The sequence below is a fragment of the Taudactylus pleione genome, unplaced genomic scaffold (genome assembly GCF_031769625.1).
Source record: "Taudactylus pleione unplaced genomic scaffold, aTauple2 ptg001103l, whole genome shotgun sequence".
Lineage (NCBI taxonomy): Eukaryota > Metazoa > Chordata > Amphibia > Anura > Myobatrachidae > Taudactylus > Taudactylus pleione.
Genome location: NW_028285504.1, coordinates 849,172 through 873,905, shown reverse-complemented (window position 1 = coordinate 873,905; position 24,734 = coordinate 849,172). Strand labels below are relative to the sequence as shown.

Genomic DNA, 24,734 nt, shown 5'->3' with positions numbered 1-24,734 from the left:
AATTCACTTTAGCAAAGTACTGCACTGTATTAGGTATCATGGCATATATCTGTACAGTGCTTTAAAACTTTTTGCTTTTCATCAAAGTAAATTGTTTTGTGACTTCATATAACGCCTTCTCAGAATTGCGTTACATGAAAAAAATATATAAATTTACATGATAACTGCACTGGCCGAGCTAAATTGTCAAAGTACATGTAGTATTTCCCTACCCCCCCTATCTTTGTCCTTGCTTACTAGTGACATGCGTCAGCTAATTAGTATTTAAGCATGTGAAATCATAAAAAATCTATTGGGGTGTATTGTATACATGTATATTTTTGTGCTATTATATTTAAAATTGAATTGTATTTTAAATATAAAATAAAAAAATCTAAATTAAAAAGCAATTATAAAGGTGGTAGACACATAAATTTACAGAAGTTTCAGTTGTACTTGCCTGTCCATGTTTACCTTACAGCAGGAACTTAAACATAATTGAGCATGTGCAGGAGCAGAAACCAAAGTCAACTTGTGTTTCTGCTATTTGTGTCCCTGCTAAAATTATTGCAGAGTAGCAGACAAATTATTTTAGTTTTTTAAAATGACAATGTTACCCTATATTATTGACATGGTGACTATTGCTGAATGTGGCACTTAATTATTTTTAAAAGGTTTAAATTTGTTTTTCTTAAAATTTCAATCAGTTCATGTTAATGTTTATATTTCTAATACTATTAAGATTTTTTTTGTTTAAGCTAACCCCCTTTCGAAGTGTTTCAGGGAAAACAAATTTATTGACGCTATATTTAGGAAATACATGCGCGTGTATGTATTTAAAATATACATGGGACATGACGATGGCGTCAATTGGCTAGATGGTTAAATCTATCAAAGAGCCTAATACATGCTAATCTGAGCCCAGAACGTCTCCATAACATTATTTTTTCAATATTCTTTTGTTTCACTAAATGTTTCTTATATTCAAATCTATTTTACATATATGTTAAAACATAAGTTTATTAAATGGTATATAAATAAGAAAAGTGATATAGTGGTGCGCCCTTTAACCAGGGATCATAATTGGATTATTAGCAGCTGACATAAAGGGATACTGCCAGAACCCCTTAAGAAAAACAAATGGACAAGGAATAAATGTCTGCACTTAAAACCACTATAAAAAGTACTAAAAAGCCGTTTTAACAATTTATTAGCAACACAGTAATAAGAATATCAATAACAAAATAGAACTGCAGTTCCTAGGATATTAAATACAATGTTAGGTAGACTGAAAAAGTATAACAATCAGTGCACTGAGTGATTATTAAAATGAGTATCCAAAAAGAAAGTCCCAACTCATAAAAAATGTGTATCTGAAGATTGACTCATACAATAAAAAATTGTCCTGTTTGTCAAGATGTATGAGTACATGATTAAATTCAGTAAAATGATATCTATATACACCCCATATATAATGATATAATGGTGTATTGGTAATCTTTCCCCACCTCCAGGGAGGTAATCTCCGGCAGATGTAACTGAGTAGCAATGTCACTCACCACTCCCTTAGGTGGAATAGCACAGATTTCCAGAAATCCTGGTTTGCCATTAACCCTTGGTTGGTAATCCGGTTTACCAACTCCAACTCCTTTGGTGTTGGAGTAAATAGTAGAACAGCGTGGTAGGTCTCCAGCAACTTGAATCCCACTGATAATCCTTGCGCTGTGCCAACAGAATAAACACCAGCAGAGCGTGGTCAGCCTCCGGCAGTGGGTCCCGCTTGTGACTCCACTCTGCTATCTCCTTCACTTTCAGCACAAGGATCGGCAGAGGACCCAGGCAGCAGCACCAGCAACTGATCAGTCAAAACCAAGGTAAGTATGCTGGTTATAAATAGGATACAGCGGCTGAATGCAATAGTCCCGTGAGGTGGCCTTAATGAATCCCAGCACTATTGCAGATACTAAGATGTTCCCTTAACTAGTTTCTCCCCTCTCACAGGGGTTTTATCAAAAGGTCATATCAACCCTGTGCACATAGGAAGGTTATTAAATGAGTAAGCACCAATCAAATCAGACTATCCTAAGGAGTCTGTCCTTCTAATTGACTTTATCTTCTGGACTGATGTTTTCAGATGTTTAGTCTAAATAAAATAGAAAAAAAATGTAAAAAAAATAAATTACGTTACTTTAATTTTTCCTCAAACCATTTCCCTCCCCCCCCAACTCCCCGTGCCTGTGTCGTGACATTTCAGTACTGGCACTGACCCTAATGCTGCCTACTGTAAAGTCCCTTTCCCTCCCTCCCCCCCACTTGAAAATATAAAAAAAAAGACGCTTACATGCTTTTCGCCTTGACTGCTCTATGCCAGCTGAATTCTCTCTTTCCTTGCAGTCTGGACCCTAAGCCGTCTCTCTACTCCTCATTGCCGTCCTCTCATGCAGTCATGATTCCACATGTTCCTAATTTTACAAATACATTTATGGAATAAAAAAATAAAATTACGTTACTCTAATTTATTCAGAAAAAGTTTTCCCTAAATCACCATGACAGAGTAATTTCATACTCCTAAATTCACCTTACTAGACATAAAATGTATATTTCAAAAAAGTGTTTCATTTGTGTAAAATATATATATATATATATATATATATATATATATATATATATATTTTCTCCATTAAAAAAAAAAACATTATGGTTTTACATGTGTCATTAAGGCTGTATGACAGGATGCGAAGTTTAAAAAAACCTACCAATGTTTAAGGTACTGAAACAAAATCAAATTTCGAAAAAAAACATAATGTAGGCGCACGCCTTAATGGATGTATTACTTCTGTAATACAGATATAATATGCCATCACACCCTGTGGTTAACTTTAGATTCATAACTCACAGATTGAGATTGCCGTCACTGACAAAATTGTGGATGTGCAAATTCACAGAATTGTATGCTAATTTCAATACACATAGGGCCGTATTCAATTTGGCACCGCGTTATCGCCGATGGATTTGCCGCAAGAAATGGCCCGTCATTTGTTTCATTAATTTTTTTTTTATTATTATTAATATAATTATTATACTATGAAAATATTATCAGCGTCACATGAAGTGCCACCCTATACTCTGAGGTAATTTCCGTCCTTATTCTTTTGTTAACGCTAATTTATCTGAGTATAGGGTGGCACTTCAATGTAACGCTAGTAATAAATCAATGTAAAAAACAATTAAAGATGTGTTTGCAGTAATTTTAAACATGTGTTCCAAATAGCAGTGTTCTCCCCCGGCTGTTTTCTACAGGTGCATTGCACAGTAGAAACAGCCTACTGTCCGGCACTTTCCCCGCCAACCCCCCCACCTCTGCTGGAGAAGGCTAGGCTCTGAAGTGACCGGATGACTAAAGAAGCCTCCGATCGCCTCAGAGGCAAGCGTTCCCAGTGATGCTCGGCGCGGGTGACGTCATGACAACATCCGCAACGTGAAGAGCCTGCCCTGTGCGCCTGCTGGATCAAGTTAGATCCAGTCGGAGCAAGGCTACCGGAGTGGGAGCGGCGAGTAAGTAAGGAGGGCAATTTTTGGGCTAGGGACAGGACCAGTGTGGGGGCACTTTTTAAGTCTGGGGGCACTGCATAACGTAGACTATATAAACCTGGGGGCTCTACATAAGGGGCCAGCCTGGGGGCACTGCATAAGGGACACTATTTCAGCCTGAGGGCACTGCATAAAGGCAAAGCTAAACAACAGGGGGTAATGCCTACAGGGTAAAAATACAGGGGTCACTGTATCATGGACACTAATACATGGAGCACTGCAATAATGGGCACTTTTGACTGAGTGCCAGTGGGGGAGCAGCCTGAGAACTGTCGTGCTGGATTGGGAAGGGAGATGCCCCTTTTTCCATGCGTACGCATAATTGCGAAGGCCCCCTCAGGGCTACTTAACAATGCTCCCCTGGTTTGTAAAAATTTTTAGGGAGAACGCTGCAAATAGGGATAATACCAACAGTAATTTTAAAATGTACACTTTTTAAATTCAGGCTGCCCTAGGTTTTTATGAACTCATAAATTTTAATGAAGTTAGTTTTTCATTTTTCCTCTAGACACTATATAAACACTATTATTGTTGTAAGAATTTGGTCATTTTTAAAATTGTTTAATCTTTTGCTATGTTTAGTTTATTTATTACTTATGTTTTTAAATTAAAATGTATATTTACAGCCAAGCAGTACAGAAGACGTCATAACTTCCCAAGAGGGGCCAACTGCAGGAAGTGGAAAGACAACCAAGAAGATAAGGAAGATCCATTTCAGTGAGTCGGAGAACAACACGCTCATCGAAGGGATTCTGAAGCACTATGACAAGATCTTCGGTCATCGTGCTCAAAATACATCAGCCCGGGAGTAGAGGAAAATCTGGGATGAGGTTGCGTCGAAAGTCACCGCAGCCTTTGGAAGACGCCGATATACCGATGTGTGCAAGAAGCGATACACCGACTGCAAAAGAAAAGCCAAAGAAAAGATGAAGAAAGTCCAAGATCACGGAAGAGGAACGGGAGGAGGACCACCTCTAATACTTAATTGGCTTCCGTGGTAGGAGAAGATCCGGGATCACATGAATCCGATCATGGTGACAGGAGTCGAAGGACTAATGGACAGTCACAATCAAGATACACATCTACAGGGTAAGAAATTAGCTAACTTTTAAAAATCTTAAATCTATTTTTTTTTTTTTAAATATATTCTAAAATTGTATTGTTATTTTAGAAACAACATCATCTTTTGCAGCCCCAAAGAAAAGGCGAAGGACGGAACCCCATTCAGAGGAAAGGACCTCATCCGGAAGACAGAGGGATTCGACATCTAGAACTGTTCCCCCGAAAGGTATTTGTTAGTAATATGTTTGTTCATTTGTTTTTTGTTTTGTTTTTAAAGTTTAAAGCTTACACTTGTTTTTTATTGTAAATGTTTTTCATATTTTATAGATTCAACCCAAAGTAGACCGAAGACCAAAGAGGCCACCAGACAACAGGACAAAACGGCCAGGATCCAACCATCAATTCATCGTAAGGAAGAGACAATTGAAACAACGATCGGCAGCATCAGTTTGGAATCTCCAGCTCCAAGATTGGAAGGTAATATATACTATTGTTTAAACTAGCAACTGAGCATTTTTTACCCGCCATCTTAAATAATGAAAACCCTCATTTTCTAAAAATCCTTCTCTCATCCCTAGCATTGTGTTGCAAGTGTGTCTTCATCGTTTGTCCAGTTCTCAAATGCAGATGAAGTGATCTGTACAAGCAATGGAAGAATAAACTGTAGCGCAACTAGTAATTTTTTACAAAATGTCTATGGTATGTAATTGTTAAAAATTAAAAAAGTAATATTATTATTTTTTTCAACAGACAGAAGGATCCCTGAACTCATTGAGGAAACGGCAGCAACGGTTGAGGAACCTGAAAGACCAACATCGGAGGAAGATTTGGGCATAGGGACGACGGAAATCAGTGAACAGCAAGGTATTTTTTTTTTTATATATGTTTTTTTAAACACCCATATAATTGCATTACAGATGCCCCAAGGGTTTAATTAAATTATTTATGTAGATACATTGATTCTCCAAGACACGTGTTTTTTTTTTTTTTTTTTAAACTTATTTTTACATTTTTTAACATCTTACATTACACACAAAAGACCAACGACCAGCACTGGCGGTGCCTCTGGAATTGGACCATACTTCAGGCCAGATCTTCTGCAAGTTGAGGATAATGAAGATGATGATCAACAAGTGGACGTGGCAGAAGACTCAACGAGAAGACCAACTACTGTTGGTAAGTTTTTTTTATTTTTTTTGATTTTGCATTAAAATATTTGTTAAAATGTTTTCTGTAACATTTTTCTAAATTTTAAAACCAACATTTGTTGGAAAATTTAGATTTTGAATATCTGCGATGGGATGATGTCAAGATTCCTGCATGCGTGATGAAGGTGGTCCGAATACTGGTGCCAAATTCCTGTAAAAATAGGAAACAAGCACCAGTATCCAGACCTTCTTCATGGTATAAGGTAAGTTTTGGGTTGTTGTTTTTGCTTAAGGTGGTATTCTTGGGTTAGGTATTAAGGTGCATACACACACAAGGTTTTTTTTGTACCATTATCGTTAACAATATCGGTTATCGTTCAATCTTTGAAAAAATCATAAATTTTCTGGGTTAAAACGATGAACAATTAACGTTCCTGTGCGTACAAGTTTGTAGTTCATTCAGACTGACCAACTCAGCAATTTTCCGTAATGGAATCTGCAAAAATCTTTTGTAGTTCTTAAAAAAACATTCATTACACTTTAAAAATGCGGACACAATATCTGACAGAACATTTTTGGAAATCGTTGGTAACAAAATCGTTGTGTGTGTATGCAGCTTTAGGGGTAGCCTTAAAGTTATCAACCATGAATGTGCTAATGTGAAGATGCAGGGAGGGAGAGGTTTATTGTAAGAAGTATGTATTAGGGATTATGGTTTAGACTATAGGGACGGCTAGTGCAGATCCAGGTAAATATGTAATTATTTCTTTGTTTGTTTTAGTTGTGGATGCCGCGGACTCAATTTTGCGCAACTGTATGGCGACACCATGGATTTGTACATTATTGATGCATATATTGAATTTTTTTTTTTTAGTTTTTCAGATTCTTGTATTTATTTATTTCTTTTTTTTCAAGCGGAACAATTTCAAGTGGTCAGAAGATTTCAAACAGGACTCCCGGCATCACAGGTCCAGAGGATTGACGACATCGCGCAGGAAATGGATGATCGTCAGAACAGCTTCAGGGACACCGTAGACCGAAGACTGGAGCAAATGGACCAATCCATTAGAAAAGTACTAGAGGTAGTACAAGATGAACAGAGGCAGAGAAGATTTGCAGAAGAAGAATCAAGGGAGACCATGAAATCCCTTTCCGAACAGGTGAAGATCATGGCCGTCGTGCTCAACAAGCTCGTGGAGAACTCAGAATGTATAGCGTTGAGTCAAAATCAGATCGCCATCAGCAATAGCCTCATCGCCACGTCCCTCCAACAGATCTCCAATCAAATGACACTCTTCATGTCAGCACAGCGGACCTCTACACCTCAAGGCCCCTATGCCCATGCAGCTGGACACCATTGGATTCCCCAGGATCCCCACCAATATCAACAGTATCCAGGAGGATACATCTACCCATCGGTAGCACTGCCCCCAAATCCACCAACGCCCTACCAGCACCAGGCAGAAGAGGAGAGGAAGATCTGGAGGAGCATCATCCATGAAGTTATGATGGACGTCCCCATTTCCCCGAAGAGTGTAATATACAGATGAAGAGAAACGATGAAGATTCATCGAGGGACACATTTTAAACGGTGATATTGTTTTGTTTTTATTTTCCACAAATGTTTTACATTAACATGTATAGATTTTTTCCCCAGGTAAACTAGATAGACAAAAGGGAGTGAGGGCGTTCGCTAATACATACGGTTGTGTGTACTAAAGTGGGTAGATCATGAAAGCTCCCTTCATTTGGCTATGCACGTTCACTGGCCTTAGAGTGAGCATTCTGAACCCACTTTTTTTTTTTTTTAATACAATGTATTTGTGTTTCTAGAATGTATAATATAGTTCTGAAGGAACTGAACTCACCATTTTTTTTTTTTTAAGTTTTGGAGCCCTTATAGGGCTAATCCTGCGTCAATTATCAACATTAGAAGACGTATGAAAGAATAGAGATGTTTTTTCTGGGACGGGCCTAATCTAGGTGAGTAAACATGCACATTTGCAAATTGTAATGTTTTTGTTTAAGACACAAATTTACACAATGCTAGTGATTGATAAACAATAATCTGGATCAATTTTACAATTGTAAAGGTTTATTGTTTAGCTATCACTATACTTATTGCACTTTTTATTTGTTAACTTTAGTTTTTCTACAACTCAGGCCACACGACTCCACACAGATCATGTTTTCTATGGTCTCTAAAACTATCCACATGGGGTAGTCATGAGTCCATGACATTAATGTACATGGCGTGCACGTTATATTTAATGTGATTTTCTACAGAGACCTACAAAACATGCACTGTTTGGATTTATCTGGGCAAAGTTTAGAGAGACACTAATTAACCCTTAAGCACACATCTATGATTCCTGATAAGGTAAGTTTCCACTTCAGCACATTTACATATATGTATACAATTTTGACACACCTCAAGATCCCCCCAAAAATTTAACTATTCTTTAAGCCGATGGACGGTACTCCGAACGCCAGCTTACCTAAAGACATAATCCAGGGAAAGGATATAACCTAGGCGACAATATACCGACGCCTGTGTTCATCCTGAACCCCACCATAACTTTTGTAAGCTAAAGGGTAATTATTAAAAGTAGCCTTGGGTGGTGGTGAAAGTTTAGGGAGCCTCAGGTGAATTTATGCCACTCAACCACTTGCATTAATACAGAGCGTTTGCACAATTACAAAATCGTATTTGTCCTAGCGCAGTTATTTATATTAAATAGTTTAATTTTATGATTGATGCGACCAGCGTTGCACCATCCCACTGGTCTCATCAAAAATCAATCATCGGCCAAACATGCCGTACAACCAGAAATTTACATTAGTTTGAGCATGTAAGGGAAATGATTGATGTGCCTGCACTGAACGTTCAGTCTAGGCATATCACAGACATGGAAACGACAGCACGATTGCAATGTTGTAATCCTACTGTGATTTCCATGTCTTTTTGTAAATGTGTACCTTAAGGGTTAGCCAGCACCCAGAGAAAGATTTGGCTAGGGGAAGGTTTGGTTTAGGCTGTTGACAGTTGTAGGTCAGGTTTAGACACCCCGGTGAGGAGTTTAGGGTTAGGCAAAATGGGTGGAGGATAGTTAGCAGGGGGGGGGGGGGGTCGTGGACGTAAATTTGACCACAAACACTTTTTGCTTATGTTTAGTTGTACACTCAGTATTTTTTAAATTCTTTGTTACCGTTAAATGATATATATATATATTTTTTTACAAGTAATTTCCTTTATCATGAAAAAAGATAATTAAAGATGATGGACAGATTTCTCTGCTGAAAAATAAAAAAAAAGTTTTAATTATTTTCTTTCTATATTTTTCTCAAACTTTTTGTACAAAATAAAAATAAGTTTTAATTTCACCTTCTTATTGTCTGTTTTTCAATAGTGATAAGTTTAACGTTAAAAGTGTTACAAATGTTTTAATAATTGCAGTGATACTGCTTTTATTAATATTTTTTTTATATTTTTAAATTTGTGACTTGCATTACAAATTTTAAAGGTTATTTTATGTTGAAACATAAAATAACCTTAAAAATTTATAATGCAAGTTACAAATTTAAAAATATAAAAAAATTTACTTAATGCTCACATAGGTACCCTGCATTCCACAGGTCATTAGTTCAACATGCCCAGTTATGTACATTGTGTGTATATGTGTGTGTAAATATATATATATATATATATATATATATATATACACACGCGCACACACACACACACAATGTACATACCTGGGCATGTTGAACTAATGACCTGTGGAACGCAGGGTACCTATGTGGGGATTGTTTGTAAATATTTATATATATATATATATGCACAGTGTTCGAAGTGGAAATTTTGAAGTGGGGTATGGAAAAGCTAAGGTTGTACTTATGCGCGTGTTAGAAAAATGGGGGATGGCCACTCATCAGTGTAGTGTACCCTACCGTAGTACCAGTTATATGCATTATGCTACACAATAGTAGTGCCCCTTATACAATGCTCACAGTAGTAGCGCCCCTATACAAAGCGCACAATAGTAGTGCCTCTTATGCAATGCCCACAGTAGTATTGTCCCCTATACAATGCCCACAGTACTAGTGCTCCTTATAGAATGCCCACATTAGTAGTGCCCTTAATACAATGCCCACAATGCAGTGTACCAGTGCCAGCAGCAGCTGCAGAGAGCACTGGTCCAGACAGATTTACAGCCACAGGTGAAGAGGTGGGCATGGAGTGGAGGCTGACAGGGAAGTGGGTGCATAGGTGGGAAAGAACAGAAGGTGGGTGAAGAGTCTGAGATAGGCAAGGATGCATGCTAGTAGCTGGGAGAGAACTGGAGGTGGGCAAGGACTAGATGCAGGTGAGGAGACGGGTAGGTAGAAGGGAGTGGACTGGAGGCAGGTGAAAAGGCAGGAGAGGACTAAAGGCAGGTGAGGAGGCAGTAGGCTAGGTGGGAGAGGAGTGGATGGGGACAGGGAGACAGATGCGGAGGCGTGCTGATAAACAGGAGAGGACTGGAGGTGGGCAAGGACTAGATGCAGGTGTGGAGATGAGTGGGTAGAAGGGAGTAGATTAGAGGCAGGTGAAAAGGTGGGTGAGTAGGCAGGAGAGGACTAAAGGCAGGTGAGGAGGTGGAAGAGGAGTGGATTGGGACAGGGAGACAGATGCGGAGGCATGCTAGTAGCTGGCAGAGGACTGGAGGTGGGCAAGGACTAGATGTAGGTGTTGAGACAAGTGTGTAGAAGGGAGTGGACTAGAGGCAGGTGAAAAGGCGGGCGAGTAGGCAGCAGAGGACTAAAGGCAGGTGATAATAATTACGCACCACAGTGTGTCAGACCTCCATTGCAGCTCCCTGTGCACTAATAAGCTAACGCCGGTGACAAGTAGTGGCTGCAGCTCCACCATCTCCCACTCGTGGCAATACTCCTTCTCCCCCCTTCCCCCTGCAGCCATACTCCCCACTGCTCATGGCCCTAGTCCCTCCCCCCGCGGCTGTGCTCCCGATTCCCGACCTCCCCGCTTGCGGCAGTACTCCCGACCCCCGCTCCCGGCCCTACTCCCGCCCCCTGTGGCTGTGCTTCCGAGTACCAGCTTCCCCGCTTGCAGCAGTACTCCCGCCCCCCCGCTCCTGGCCCTACTCCTGCCCCCGCGGTTGTCCTCATGAGTCCCGAACCCCCTACCACCGTGGCTGTGGTCCCGAGTCCCGACCTCCCCTGCTCGCGGCAGTACTCCCGATCCTGGTTCTACTTCCTCCCCCCGCGGCTGTCCTCACGAGTCCTGAAAAACCACTCACTCCCCACCCTTCACGGCTGTGCTCCTAAGTTTGACACCCCGCCCGCTCACGGCAGTACACAATCGCGGAGGCAGTATAGCACAGGCCGTCTCCGCTGCCAGGATGCATGCAGGTAGCTGTGGCACGAGCAGCTGGCTTTAGGGGCTGGGGCTTTACTGCACTTACACTCTGACAGCCTATGAGCAGTGTCAGTGTAGAGGGCGGAGGTATGTAGCTCTCCAGCTCAGCGCTGAAGCCACTCCTCTGCCTTCAGCTCTGCTGTCCTTTGAAGATGAACAAAAATGGTTTAGTACTCGAAGTGCCTGTATACCATACCGTTGTATACCAGCATACTTCCAGCACTGTATACTCACACACAATGTACCCTGCATTCCACAGGTTATTAGTACAACATACCTGGGCATGTTGTACTAATGACCTGTGGAATGCAGGGTACCTATGTGAGAATTGTGTGTGCGTATATATATTTAGACACAATGCCCACATAGGTGCCCTGCATTCCAATGGTCAATAGTATAACATGCCCAGGTATGTACATTGTGCGTGCGTATATGTGTGTGTGTGTGTGTGTATATATATATATATATATATATATATATATATAATATATAGATTGAAGCCTGCAGCATTGTCCTCCCCTCCCCCTTCTCGCCCCTCAGGCAAAGTCTGCCTTCTCACCCCCCTGCAGCAAAAATTAGCTGTAACTCTGCCCATCATACATTAGTCTTCCCCTCCTCAAACCTTTTACCCAAAAAAGAAAACCATGCGCACAGGAGTGTCGCATCCATCATAACCCCCTAAGACACCTCAGCACCACCTCTTCTCATCCCCCCTAGCACTAATCATGCACCACACTTTTCAAGCAGGCACACATACGGTTGTTCGAATAACATTTTGGAACAGCTTCCTCTGTTCCCCCCCCCAAAAAAAAAATTTAAATAGATATGTATTCATATTCAACCAAATTTTGAAGGGTAAAACGAAATACAACTGAATAGCACCGTATTTACAATCATACATTTTATTTTGTACAAAGAAAATACCAACAAACATACACACATTTTAATAAAAAAACAACACACGAATAGCTAAATAAATTATTGTTTCTGAGAAGTACATATATACTTACTAACCAGTTATATACATACACACATACAAATAGACACACATAAAAATACAATTTCAAGTCAGAATAATATGAACTTGTGCCTCAAAATTTCAAGTAAAAACCAAAAACAAATACTTATATACCCAAAGGTAAATATATACAGACAAACATATATATATATATATATATATATATATATATATATATATATATATAAAATTGGATTATCACCCCAAAGTGTATATATATACACACACACACACTTTGGGGTGGTAATCCAATTTTTTTCTGTAAAGTCAAGAAAATATTTTCAAAAGCCACAAAAATTCCACAAGTGTTTTATGTTAAACAAAAAAATTTTGCCTGCACCCCCACTTTTGCCCTTCGTCAATTGCTACACATGCAAAAACAAAGGCGAAGAATGATGTCAGAAAAAAGGAAGCCAGTGTGGAACCCCCGAAAATCTACACTAACTTAGGGAATCAGTATAGGGATGTACTAGTACCCCTAATAAAGCTATTAAGGGGTGCTTAATTACTCTAATTTGAATCATATTAGCCACTTTGCATAAATGGTGAAGAATAGCATAATTTTAGTATTTTAAGAAGAAAAAAACTAGTCCAAGTAAAATAGGAGTTTGCTCGGAAAATTTTAAAGTTGCAAAATTGAACCTTAAAAAACATAAAAAAAAACAGCTGTTGCAAACCCCTGCAATCCCATAAACTCCTGTTCCATACTTGGGGACCACCCAGAAGCCTATTTCGCTAGTTTTTATACTTCAACTCAAAATTTGCAATTTTTTAGCCACATAATTTAAGTGGTTTTTTTGGGGTGCTTATAATTTTTTTTAAATATTTTAAAACACATTTACCATTTAGGGGCCTGTCCCAAAGGTGCACAGTGGTTTCCAGACTTTTGCACCTCAAAACCACTTATCTGCACTTGTATCCGCATGCTTTCAGCAGCAAAATTTTTTCACCTATTCCATTGAACAAAAAACTTTTTGGAAAAAAAAATATATACAGTACATTAAAATATCATTAGTAATGTTTTACAGAGTAAAAAAAAAAATTTTTTTTTTTGTGTTTTCTCCACCCTGCATGTGGAGATAAAAAACAGGCGAAAAGTGCTTGGAAATCGGCGATATTTTAACGCCTGTTTTTAATTGAATACCAAACAGGTGAAATATCATCATTTCCTATAGGAAACGGCTAACCAGGCGGAAAGTAAAACCGGCGAAAAGTTTCCGCCCGTTTTAGGAGTTAACTTTTCGCCAGACTTTTGGCGGAAAGTTAACGCCTGTTTTAGGCGATAAGCTTCCAACAAAAACACGCGGAAACGGCTTTTCGCCTCAAATTGAATATGGCCCATAGTCTTTGCAACTTAAGTTTCAGCAGTTATTTAGCTACCACATTCAACTCAGTTAACACAATATTCCCATTTGATCACCACAACATTCTCACAGGCTTCTAATATCCTTGTCACTGCATACATTTTTATAATTTAGAAAACTTCTGCTCCCTTAAATTAAAAATATACTCTGTCTATGCATGTACACTTTCTTCCCCTATCTGCCTACTTGTTGCTATATATTCCCCAATCCCTACTCCTGTTTGGTCTCCCAACTGTGATAGTCTGTGTTCCCTCATCCGCAACAATATCTTCTTCACAGCCACGTTGCTGTCGCTATCATTTGTGACACTTTCTTCTTTCATCTGCACTACTCTAGCCCCCCAAATGTGCAACCTTGTTTATCCCCACCACTCGCAACAATCTCTTCCTCCCCATCCACAACAATCTGTCTTCCACAATCACTACTGCTGTGTGGTCTCCGAACTTTGCTAGTCTGTGTTCTCTCATCCGCACCATTCTGTATTTCTAAATCTGCAAGGCAATGTATCCCTGCCACTGTTTCTTTCTGCACCACTGCCTTCCCCTAAGCCATGCCACTCTGTCTTCCTATTCTCTATGGCACTCTTTGTATCTTTCTCCATCTGCACCACTATATCTCCCCCAACTGTGCAACTTTGCCTCCTCCCCCCACTCTGTCTTCCTACTCAACCGCACTAATGTCTTCACCAATTCCTACTGTTGTGTGTTCTGCAATTTGTTCTCGTCTGTATAATCGGTCTTCACCCATCTGCACAGCTCTGTCTTCCCATTTTTATGTCACTCTACCACCATTCATCTCGCTGTCCCCCCAAACTTTGCCACTGTTTTCCACCATCCACACCACTGTTTTCCACCCATCTGCTTTACTTTATTCCTCAACCCTAATGGCAATTCTGTTTTTCAACCATCTGACTTTATACACCACCACCCCTCTGTAATGCTTAACCTTCCCTCCTCTACACAACTTTGTGTCCACTATCCACGCAGCTCTGTCTCCTCCTTCCATCCACACAACTTTGATCACATCTGAATAGCTCTATTTTCTGCTTAGACCTCAGTTGCATATACTGCATGTGTGTTTTCCAATGAGCACACAATTCAGTGGAATATCAGCTGCACCATTTTGTGAGTGACAGCAATCTCATTATGCAAGAGTACAAAAGATAAAGGGTAGGCGCTTCAATTAAAAAGGATAAATGGATCTAGAAGGAGCTCACCAGGGAGGAGTGGCTAACACCTTTGGAACATATTGAAATGAGCAAAAACTGGGAGCTCTCCCCAATTGGGCATTCTCACCTAAAGAAGAAACAAAAGAACGTATTTGCAGATAAAACCAGTAATCCTGTTTAGTCAGCCTCATCTCGTTAGCTAAGGTAGTATAAGATTTAAGTACCCTCTCAGAGATCAAACCTCCCAACCTATTGATACCTAATTCTAACCATTTGTCCGCTACATGACCTAAAGGTCCAGGTATAAAAAAGGGATTGTGTATTATTGGAGTAAGGGGAGAAATTAATGAAGAGACACCAGGTCTTACTCGTAGCCTCCACCACAACTTTAAAGTCGGTCCCACCGTGGGATGATCTGAGCAGACGACTTTATTGCACCACAGAATAGCCGATAAATGGAAATTCGTAGAGGCAGATTCAATGGCCACCCATTGTTTCTCCTGCGAGTTACAATACCAATCTACAATTCTATTAAGTACCGTGGCCTGGTAGTAAGCTGTAACCATCGGAAGTTGCCTACCTCCTTGAGATTTTCATCTAAACAAAACCTGATGTTTAAACCTCGGTCTTCTACCATTCCATACAAAATCCCTTAAAACATTATGAACTATTGAGAGATAATGGGGCAGTAAGGCTGTAGGTATTGTTTGAAACAAGTATAGTAGTCTGGGAAGCACATTCATTTTTACCACATTCATTCTACCCAACCAAGATCATTTCTGTGTGAGCCATCTAGAAAAGTCAGAGCGAATCTTACTAAAAAGGGAAACATAATTTAAATCATATAATTTAGATAATCTGCAAGGTATTAATATCCCTATATATTTCAACTGTGTGGGATGCCAAGTAAATTGAAATAAGGCCTGAAGAGCTGCAACAGTTTCTACTGAAGTGGTAATATTTAGTGCCGTGGACTTTGTATAATTTTATTTTCAAATTTGAAAGCCGCCCGAATTTAAGGAACTCCTCCATCAAATTGGGAGGAGAGGTCACAGGGTTCGTTACTACTGCCAGTAGGTCATCCGCAAAAAGAGCAAAGACGATATTCTTGAGAACCAACTTGAAGGCCAGTAATGTTGGAGTTACTCCTGATTGCCCTTGCCAGCGCCTCCATACAGAATATAAAAAGTAAAGGCGAAAGTGGACAACCCTGTCTCGTACCATTAGTAAAATGTACAATGTCTGACAAAATCCCATTAACCCTGACCCGTGCCGAGGGCACCCTGTATAGTGAGTTAATTTTTTGGAGGAAGACTGCACCCAAGCCCAACCGCCTCAAAACATCTAACATAAGACACCAGTCCACCCGATCAAAGGCCTTTTCTGCGTCCGTGGAGAGAAGTATCATCGGTACCTTAGCAGTGGTTGCATACTCTATTACATAGATGACTTTGATTGTGTTGTCTTTAGCTTCTCTCCCTGGTACAAAGCCGACCTGATCAGAATGAACTATGCTAGTTAGCCACTGTTTTGAGTCGGTTGGCTATAAGCTTAGCGTGTAACTTAATATCCACATTAAGGAGAGAGATAGGCCTATAGCTTTCAGGGAGACACGAATCCTTCCCTTCTTTAGGTATAACCGTGATATGAGCGCCCAAGGACTGGCCAGAGAACGGGGTGTTTCAAAAATAACATTTCAATAATACATTCTATGCAAGTCTAAATATAATACATTAGATGATGGTATTTCCTAGTTCAGGGTTGTAATGCAGTTCTATATTTACCTCAGTATTCATATTGCCATTACTGACCACCATCATAATTTCATTCTTTCGTCTTACTCTATTTTTAAATTTTCCACACTTCAACACAATAGGAACATACCGGACACACAGGCCAATTACTATGATGACAATCAGTATAAGGATCAAGAATTTGCCTATGCTGGCGATCACTTCCTGGACCCATTCCCCTAGGCCTGAGAACCATTTCACTGGGTTCAACCATGAGACCCATCCTTCTGTTTTCTCTCCTACTTCAGCCACTGAAGCATTATGGTTCTTACGAAACTCCCATTTTAGCTGCAGAATTTCGTTCCCATGGGAACGCCTACCGCCTGGGGCCGGCCCCACTGACATCACTAGTGATGTCAGTGGGAGTGCTTTTGGCTCTGATAGATGTCAGTGGGAGTGCTTTTGGCTCTGATAGTGCTTTTGGCTCTGATAGGTCACCCACAGTTATGCGAGCGGCCAGGAGGCCGCTCCAAAAAGGAGCAGGGACGGCCCTGATTCAGAGAGAGCGCTCTGTCAGAGCATCTGGCTCTGAATCAGGGCCTCAGGGTCTTCCATCTGGTGCTTGCAAGTCTCTGGTTGTATTATTTTTGCACACTAACCATCTGGTACCTTACCAATAATTTCTTTAATTGAACGTAACAGATCATGGTTTATGGACTCATTATCAGCTCTCTGGGAGAAGGTCATCGTCTGATTATTCCCCGTCACTTCCCAACTCCCGGGTTTATTGGGGTTGGTTATGTTTAAACACAAAAGTGATCTATCTACTTGGAATTGATAGAGTTTGAAATGAGGTGGTTTGGATGAGAGGAATTTTCCATCCAATGTTTTCCCTTTTTGTAATTCTAAAATTTCCGTGATATTCAGCGGAAATGGCACCAACCCTACATTATGCTGTCCCTGTGGCACATGTGAACACACCCAGCAATCAGTTTGATTTAACACTTTGCCTACCATGCTATGATAATCCTCTAAAGGATACCCACCCCAATATGGGTTATATTTAGGCTGGCACCGTTGAATACAGTTCTCATCAACTAGGGACCCACAAAGCTCACAAATACAGGAATCTTCAGACGATAAACCTCCACACCATCCCCGAGTATCTGGAATTATAGCTCTCTTAACAATAACAGTACTAAGATTGGTCAGAAACTCCCCTGATTGGCATTGCACTCCTCCTGACTCCACTCCATCGGCACTGCCATCAGCTCCCATCTCTTCTATCGGTCCCCCATCACAGAAACTGGGTATCCCCAAACAAACCAAGATGACAGAAACTCTGGAAGAAGAATACAAAAATGAACACAGCAGAACAATCCCTTGCTGCGACACTGATCTACAGTTTTCTTTTAGCTCAGGTTTCTCACTGTCACCTTTTTAATCCTCCCAGCACAAGCTCGCAAACGACAGGTCCACGTTATCAGCCTCGTCTCCGCCTTGTATCTCCACCGGTTGGTTAACCTCCCTATAGTGAGTGGAATGGACCCACGTATCTTCCCCAGCCACCCTTTGAGGATGTGGTACTTTGTCAACAATCAACAACGTCAGATACGGACCTTTCCACCGATCAGTCAAACAACCTGAGCTAAAAAAAATTTGGATCATAACAAATTCCCCAGGTTTGACATCATGACAGTTTGCATCAGACATGTTGGAAAATAACATTTTCAATTTCAGTTGTTCTTACTCATCTTCGTGAGACTGCACAGTAACCTCATTATCATATTTTCACATGAGGCTGCCTGTTAAACAGTATCTCAAAGGGGGACAGGTAGACAGATGGTCTGGGATGATCTTGATATTAATACCCATCACCTTGCACAGGTTATAGAAGACATTACTTGTGAAATGAGTATCCCTCCTATATTCAATTATTCTAGGGATACTGTATTTGTACACAAATTCCTGCAATTTAAATTCTGTTATCAATATCTACTGCTCTAAATATTGCCTGGGCCCCTGGGTTGGACAGTATTCCGAGTATTTGACCTTAGCCTGGCATGGCTGCCGTTTGTCCTTAGTGACCTTGTGTCCTGTGTGTGAGAGATAAAGCACAACAGTTTAATATCATTTAAACATGACCTATCCCCTTATGGGAATATCCAGGTACTCCCTGGTTTGGGGGTCCTACCCTCTTTGCCGTGCAGCTCTTACAAATGTGTCCCGCTGGTTGCAATTAAAACACTTTCGTGGGAAGGATTGTTGTGTGGGTTGAGCAGGAGAGAAAGGTGGTGGGTATGGGTAAGGATATTGAGGAAAAGGATATAGTGGGAGGTATGGAGCTTGTGGGTAGTATGGGACTTGTGGTTGTGTAGGATAAGTGGGATAAGGCTGTGTTTGCTGTGGTGTAGGATTAGTGAGGGCGTATAACTGTTCAGGTGCAGGTGTGGGTGCAGGTGTGTCTGCTGGCTGTGATGTTACCGTCACTCCTTCCAGAGCTTGAATACTGACAGCCATTAGTTTCTCGCTCTGTGTCTCTCTCTTCTTTGAGATGTTTTTATCATGTTCTATGGCGGATTCTATGAGGGTATCTATTGTGACTCCCCTCCAGCCAGGCTGTGAGGTCTGAACCCGGGTTTTTAGGTTCTCTTTAAGGCCATCCATGATTATGGTGACAATCATTCCCCTGTGGTGAATGCTATCTTTAATATTCTCTAACCCAGTGTACTGGGTGATAGCCTGCAGAGCCCGGTCGCAATAATCTTCTGCAGATTCACTCTCCTTTTGCTTTATGGTGAAAATTTTGTTCCAGTTAACTACTACTGGAAAATATATACCCAATTGAGTTACAATGCGGGAAATGTTACCTTGGTTTACTTGGTCTGTTAAGGGAATGTCACCATCCAATACACAATCCGTGATAAATTTTGTCACGTCGGTATTGCGTGGCAGACAGGCCCTTAACACCACTCGCCAATCTTTATTAGTTGGCTCATGAGAACTACCCAAATTCCTCAAAAATCTTTGACATTTGGCTAGTTCCTTTTTGGGATCGGGGAAATCATTTATGATGGAATTTAGTTCTGCCCTTGTCCAAGGACAATGCATTACCACTTCCCTCGTGGGCACTACACCGTTCGCATCTGCATTTCCATTCGGAACAGTTATTGTCCGAATGGGATGCAGACCAGCAGCGCTGCTACCTTTGACCTTGTTACCTGGCTGGGGGTTTAATCTGTTGCTGCTACGTATGGTATTAACAACTTCCTCTACGGGTGCAGAGGATGTTAGCACTTCCCTTGCTGTTACCGATGGAGATGGCGGCACCACTCGTGATTGTCGTGGTACAGCATCTATCATTTGTACAGAATGGGAAATGGCAGACATTACAATAGGCTCATCATCCACATCATGAACATTTTCTTTATGGTTGCTTAAGAGAGGGTACAAATTGCTTGTTACATTTTTATGTTTTTTTTTCGATAACTGTACTTGCACCCCCATCCACATAAGGTGGCGGTAGTGCGCGTGAACTGCTGCCAATACCTTCTGCAACGCTACCTTGCTGCACGTGCACGCCATTTTGCGGCTCTTACACATTGCAATCCAGCGCCACGGGTGTATTTGCTGGCAATGCGCTCGCAATGCTAGTTTGTGTCGCTTGCACATTTTTAAGCCACGCATCCCCTTCATGCTGCCACAATTTTAAACATTCATAATATTTTACCTTCTTACCTCGAGCCCGCATCAGACTGATGTGGTCCCGGACATTATCCAATACATCTTTATCAAAACTACCAATTCTGGGAAACGGTCTAACACTCTTCATTTTTATTTTAAACCATACGTCACAATACCTTATTGCATAAGTACCGTACTTAGTATGCATAATACGATGGGCCGATCCAAGCGGTGCCTCCATTAGCAGTACCTCATTGTCTAACATTGTTTGCGTGGCTCCCATTTTGAGACAACTCCTACGTTTTTCAATAAAAATTTAAACTGGTGAAAGACAATTAAGATACTTTCACTTACCTACGAACGCCTTGGAAAAAGTGTGTATCCGCAAACCCTATGGAGGACTTCTACACGCTTCCACTCACCTACGGAAATAAAGGCCGCTTCCGCTCAGCAATCCCTTTTTGACTACCTTTCAACTGCTAGGGGGCAGCAAAGTACCCTTTGTGTTCCAGTTGATTTCGTCCACCCTCCCACCAGCTCACAATCACAATCTAGCCAAGATTATGCAGTTCAAATAAGCCTAAAAGATCACACACATTGATTACTGAATGCTATAATCATGCTGGGGGCCGAGCCCTAACAAAAATAACAAACCATACACCTGCTCTGTGTAAAGTAAATGGTAAGCTGCTACCGAGTCACTAGGCCACCTTCCTGCGCCTAGCACTTAAGGGTCCTACGATACCCTTAACATTTAGGTCCCGTGTTACACCCTAAACAAACACTCACAGTTACACACTTTTTTCCTGCGCAGAAAAATACACGTTAACTCAGTTATTGGCAACAATTGAAAAATGTAAACCTCAACGGCTTTGTTTAAACCTGTGGCAGCACAACCGGAAATACGTATACGCTATTGTGCGACCAGTCGCATACACAATAATGCGACTACTACACAACCGTATGACTTACCCTTAGCTGCGTATGCAAAAGTGCGTCTTTACCATGCGCGCAAAACTTTTTCCTTTCTTGTCCCTGGATTCTAGTCAGCATACCTTGACTCACATGATAACGGATAGCGATCTCTCAGCATAGAGTGGTTGCAGGGAAAACTGCATGTGGCCACTATCCACCCTTTGGTGAGATATCGATAACCGTATTTTATCGTGTGAACAGGTAAGTGACTTAACTATGAGCCCCCAACTAAGGATTCTGGATTTGAACCTCTATACACGCCTGCCTATGCCTTCTAATATCCTTCCTATAAACCTCTAAGGATGACGCTATTTTGCGTACGCAGTCATACAGTAAATAAAGACTCCAGACCATGAACCTGTGGTTCCAAAGTATTATTCAAGTAAAAGTACAGTCAATTACACGCTATGATCTAAGTACAATTTAGCGCAAAGAAATTATACAGACCCAAGTACAGTTATACATACGCAGGCGCTCTGGACCAGATCCCGGCATCAGCAAGATAACCTCCGTCAATCAGCAATCAGCAAAAAGACTAGAAACCCAGGGTCAGAGCACACATATTTATACCCCCCCAGAAATAGACAACACAATAGAAAGGCTTGTTGCTGATGCCATTGGTTCCCAAGGGGGATGCATCTGTTACAGAGCATTTAACAGGTTGGTTCAAATGGACACAGAACAGCCTCTAACAGCTGGTTGCCTCCTCTATTTCCCCTGCATGCACAAAAATACATTTTGGTTCTTTATGTCTTTACGGTCCATAAGTTGCGAACGCATGTTCTGATCTTCACACCGTTGATACCGGGAAGCTGTGGATAAAGTGTGGATCAGTATAATATCAAACACGGCTTACTTATCATGTATTAAACCTTAGATACCAAAATAGTCTTTATTTCACAGCATTTGTAATAAATGAATAAAACTTGGGTCTTTTACTTTATAGCTATGGAACCTTTTGTGTAAGTGTGCATTATGTAAGTATTAGGGATATGGGAAAAGACGCTAGTTAGGTTTATCTGATTTGGGGCAGATGTGCACGCATGCAGCTAATAAACAGCGTTCGCATGCAGGATATTGTGCATTCGCTACTGGGCATCATGTTAGCAGCTCAACTGTGCGTAATGTACGGTGTTTATGCATGAGATTCTATCTATGATGGACTTAACATATACATGTATACATGCACATACATATATACACATATCTCATTTCTTACTTACAGTTTCAAACTGCTATGCAAATGTGTTACCCCCAGCTGTGAAGCCGGGGCCATTCTGTCTGGGTGTGAGACTAAAACCTGTTTAGGATTCAGACAAATTTAATTGTGTAGATCAATGCCTGGGTTATATTACAATTGCCACAACTATACTTGTCTACATACAGGGATTCCCAATTTGTATGTAAAACACTCACAGTATTCTGGTGCATTGTCTATTCTATTTACTTTTTCTCAGGAGCCTGTTCTTCCAGTTGCCCTTGGTAGATTATCAAAAACATTGCCATCTGTACTTAGCTTGTGAGTTGTAACTCAAAATGGCGCTGGTCGCAAAATGGCGTCTTGCAGATTCTTGTTTCTAAAATGGAGTCTAGCTGCCATTCGCAAGATGGCATCGCGCATGCCAATTTCTACGCTGATTCCGTCTCAGCCACTAATCTAGCTTCGACATGGGACACGGTCAACATATATACAGCAGAGATAGGGGAAATTGAGGGTACTAGTGCCTGTGACACCAATATGTAATCTCGTCTAAATACGAGATAAATCTCAAACAAAAATGACTGCCTAAGATATACAATAATATGCACAACTTAGAAAACAGTTACAAAACTGTAGCCTAATCGGATAAAGGAACAAATATAGGACATAAACAGATAACCATATTAGGACATGGCTAGGTTAATGTGCACATCAATAAATGCTATAAAGCACACAGCTATCAAATAGAATGGTTTAACTCAAGTGGCTGTCGATGCATCTTCAGCAGGAGGAAGACGTGTCCTGCGCCTGGAAGAGTTACTCTTCTGCCAAGGCTCCTTCCTAACGACAGGAACATCTGACGGCTCCAAAGGATCACACCAGTTTGGAACTGATATTGTAGGGAGACCCAACGTAGAACAGAACTGTGGAACATCTTCATGGTCCTTAAGAATACAGAGAACTCCTTCATGCAACACTTGAATACTCACAGGAAATCCCCAATGAAACCTGATATTCTTTTTCCGCAGTTCTTCAAGGAGCGCCCTGAGTAGTCGCCTCTGGTGCAGCGTATTCCAGGATAAGTCCTGATAAACTTGTATGGAATGACTATTAAATTCAATAGTGTCAGCCGATCGGGCATTTTTCAATATATTCTCCTTGACCTTGTTGTAATGTAATCGACATATAATATCTCGTGGCTTCTCTGATGGCATACCTTTAGGGCACACCGCCCGATGTGCTCTATCAAATTGAATCTGGGAATCTGGTGCCACCTCCAACAATTTGTTAAAGATTTTTGTCAGTACGTCAACTAAACCCTGTTATGGGATATCCTCTGGAACACCTCTAACTCTCAAATTATTCCGACGTCCCCTATTATCAATATCGTCTATTCGGCGCTACATATCAATGCTCTAGATTGATAACGACACACAGAATCCAGGTCAGCAATTTTATCAACAACCTCATCTCGATGTCCTTCTAGTGATTCAACTCGTTCCGCCACTTGCATCAGGAAACCTCTGATCGCTTCAGAGGCCAGTTTTCCCAGTGATGCAGCGATGAGTGGAGCCTGCGCCTGCCGCTCTGGATCTAATTAGATCCAGTCAGCAGCAGCATCTACGCGGGACGGCGAGGACTGGAGTGGTGCCCAGCGGCCGTCATGAAGAAAGGTAAGTACTGCACAGACAGGTGAGTGGGGCGTGTTCTATACTGGGAGGGGGCACAGAACAAGGGCATTACTGGGAGCACAAAATAAGGGGCATTACTGGGGGCTCTGCATAAAAGGACATTATTGTGGGCACTACTAACGGTATACAATCGGGAAACCGGCTGCCTTAATACCGGCAGCCAGCTTCCCGACTGTCATATCCCGGCGAGGGTGAAATTCCAGGCGTCTATATCTAGACGCCTGTCATTTCCCCGACGCCAGGAGACAGGCGCTCGGCATCCCGATCGAAGAGATACTGGGCGCCGTGAGCGGATAGCCGCCGGGGGGTAGGGTTAGGTTTAGGGCGCCCGGGGGGACTTAGGGTTAGGCACCCCCCGGGGGGGTTAGAGTTAGGCTAGGGGGAGGGAGGGTTAGGCCCCCCCCCCCCGGGGGACTTAGGTTTAGGCAGCGGGGAAGGGGGGGGTTAGGGTTAGGCACTTAGAAGGGGGATTAGGGTTAGGCACTTGGGGGGGAGGTTAGGGTTAGGCACCCCTAAGGAGGGTTAAAGTTATGGGGTTAGGTTAGTAAGTACAGTACTTACCTTAGCGACGATCGGGATTTCCAGCGCTGTCGGGCTTCCGCTGCCGGCAACTCTGCTTTTGTCGGCCAGGCGCTGCTGGGAATGCGGCCGGCGGTATTTCATACTGATTCCCTACTAACAGCATTACTGGGGGTTCTGCA

General features: G+C 41.5%; 1 protein-coding gene and 1 long non-coding RNA gene across 2 annotated transcripts in view; one reads left to right on the top strand and one right to left on the bottom strand.

Moving 5' to 3' along the window:
• Positions 1-6,897, top strand: part of LOC148453738 (uncharacterized) — a 120,456-nt gene extending 113,559 nt beyond the window's left edge. Inside the window, exons 3-9 of the mRNA XM_088461801.1 lie at positions 1,795-1,853; positions 4,197-4,659; positions 4,742-4,858; positions 4,960-5,109; positions 5,383-5,496; positions 5,672-5,808; positions 6,696-6,897. Coding sequence (XP_088317927.1) covers positions 4,590-4,659; positions 4,742-4,858; positions 4,960-5,109; positions 5,383-5,496; positions 5,672-5,808; positions 6,696-6,815 — 708 coding nt within the window. The 5' untranslated portion in view covers positions 1,795-1,853; positions 4,197-4,589 and the 3' untranslated portion in view covers positions 6,816-6,897. The remainder of the gene's footprint in view (positions 1-1,794; positions 1,854-4,196; positions 4,660-4,741; positions 4,859-4,959; positions 5,110-5,382; positions 5,497-5,671; positions 5,809-6,695) is intronic.
• Positions 1,170-14,908, bottom strand: LOC148453737 (uncharacterized). Its single transcript, XR_015874874.1, has 3 exons — positions 14,798-14,908; positions 2,321-2,441; positions 1,170-2,122 (listed from the first exon to the last, which is right to left on the bottom strand). It is a non-coding gene; the product is annotated as an uncharacterized LOC148453737 (long non-coding RNA).
• Between the last annotated feature and the right edge of the window lie 9,826 nt (positions 14,909-24,734).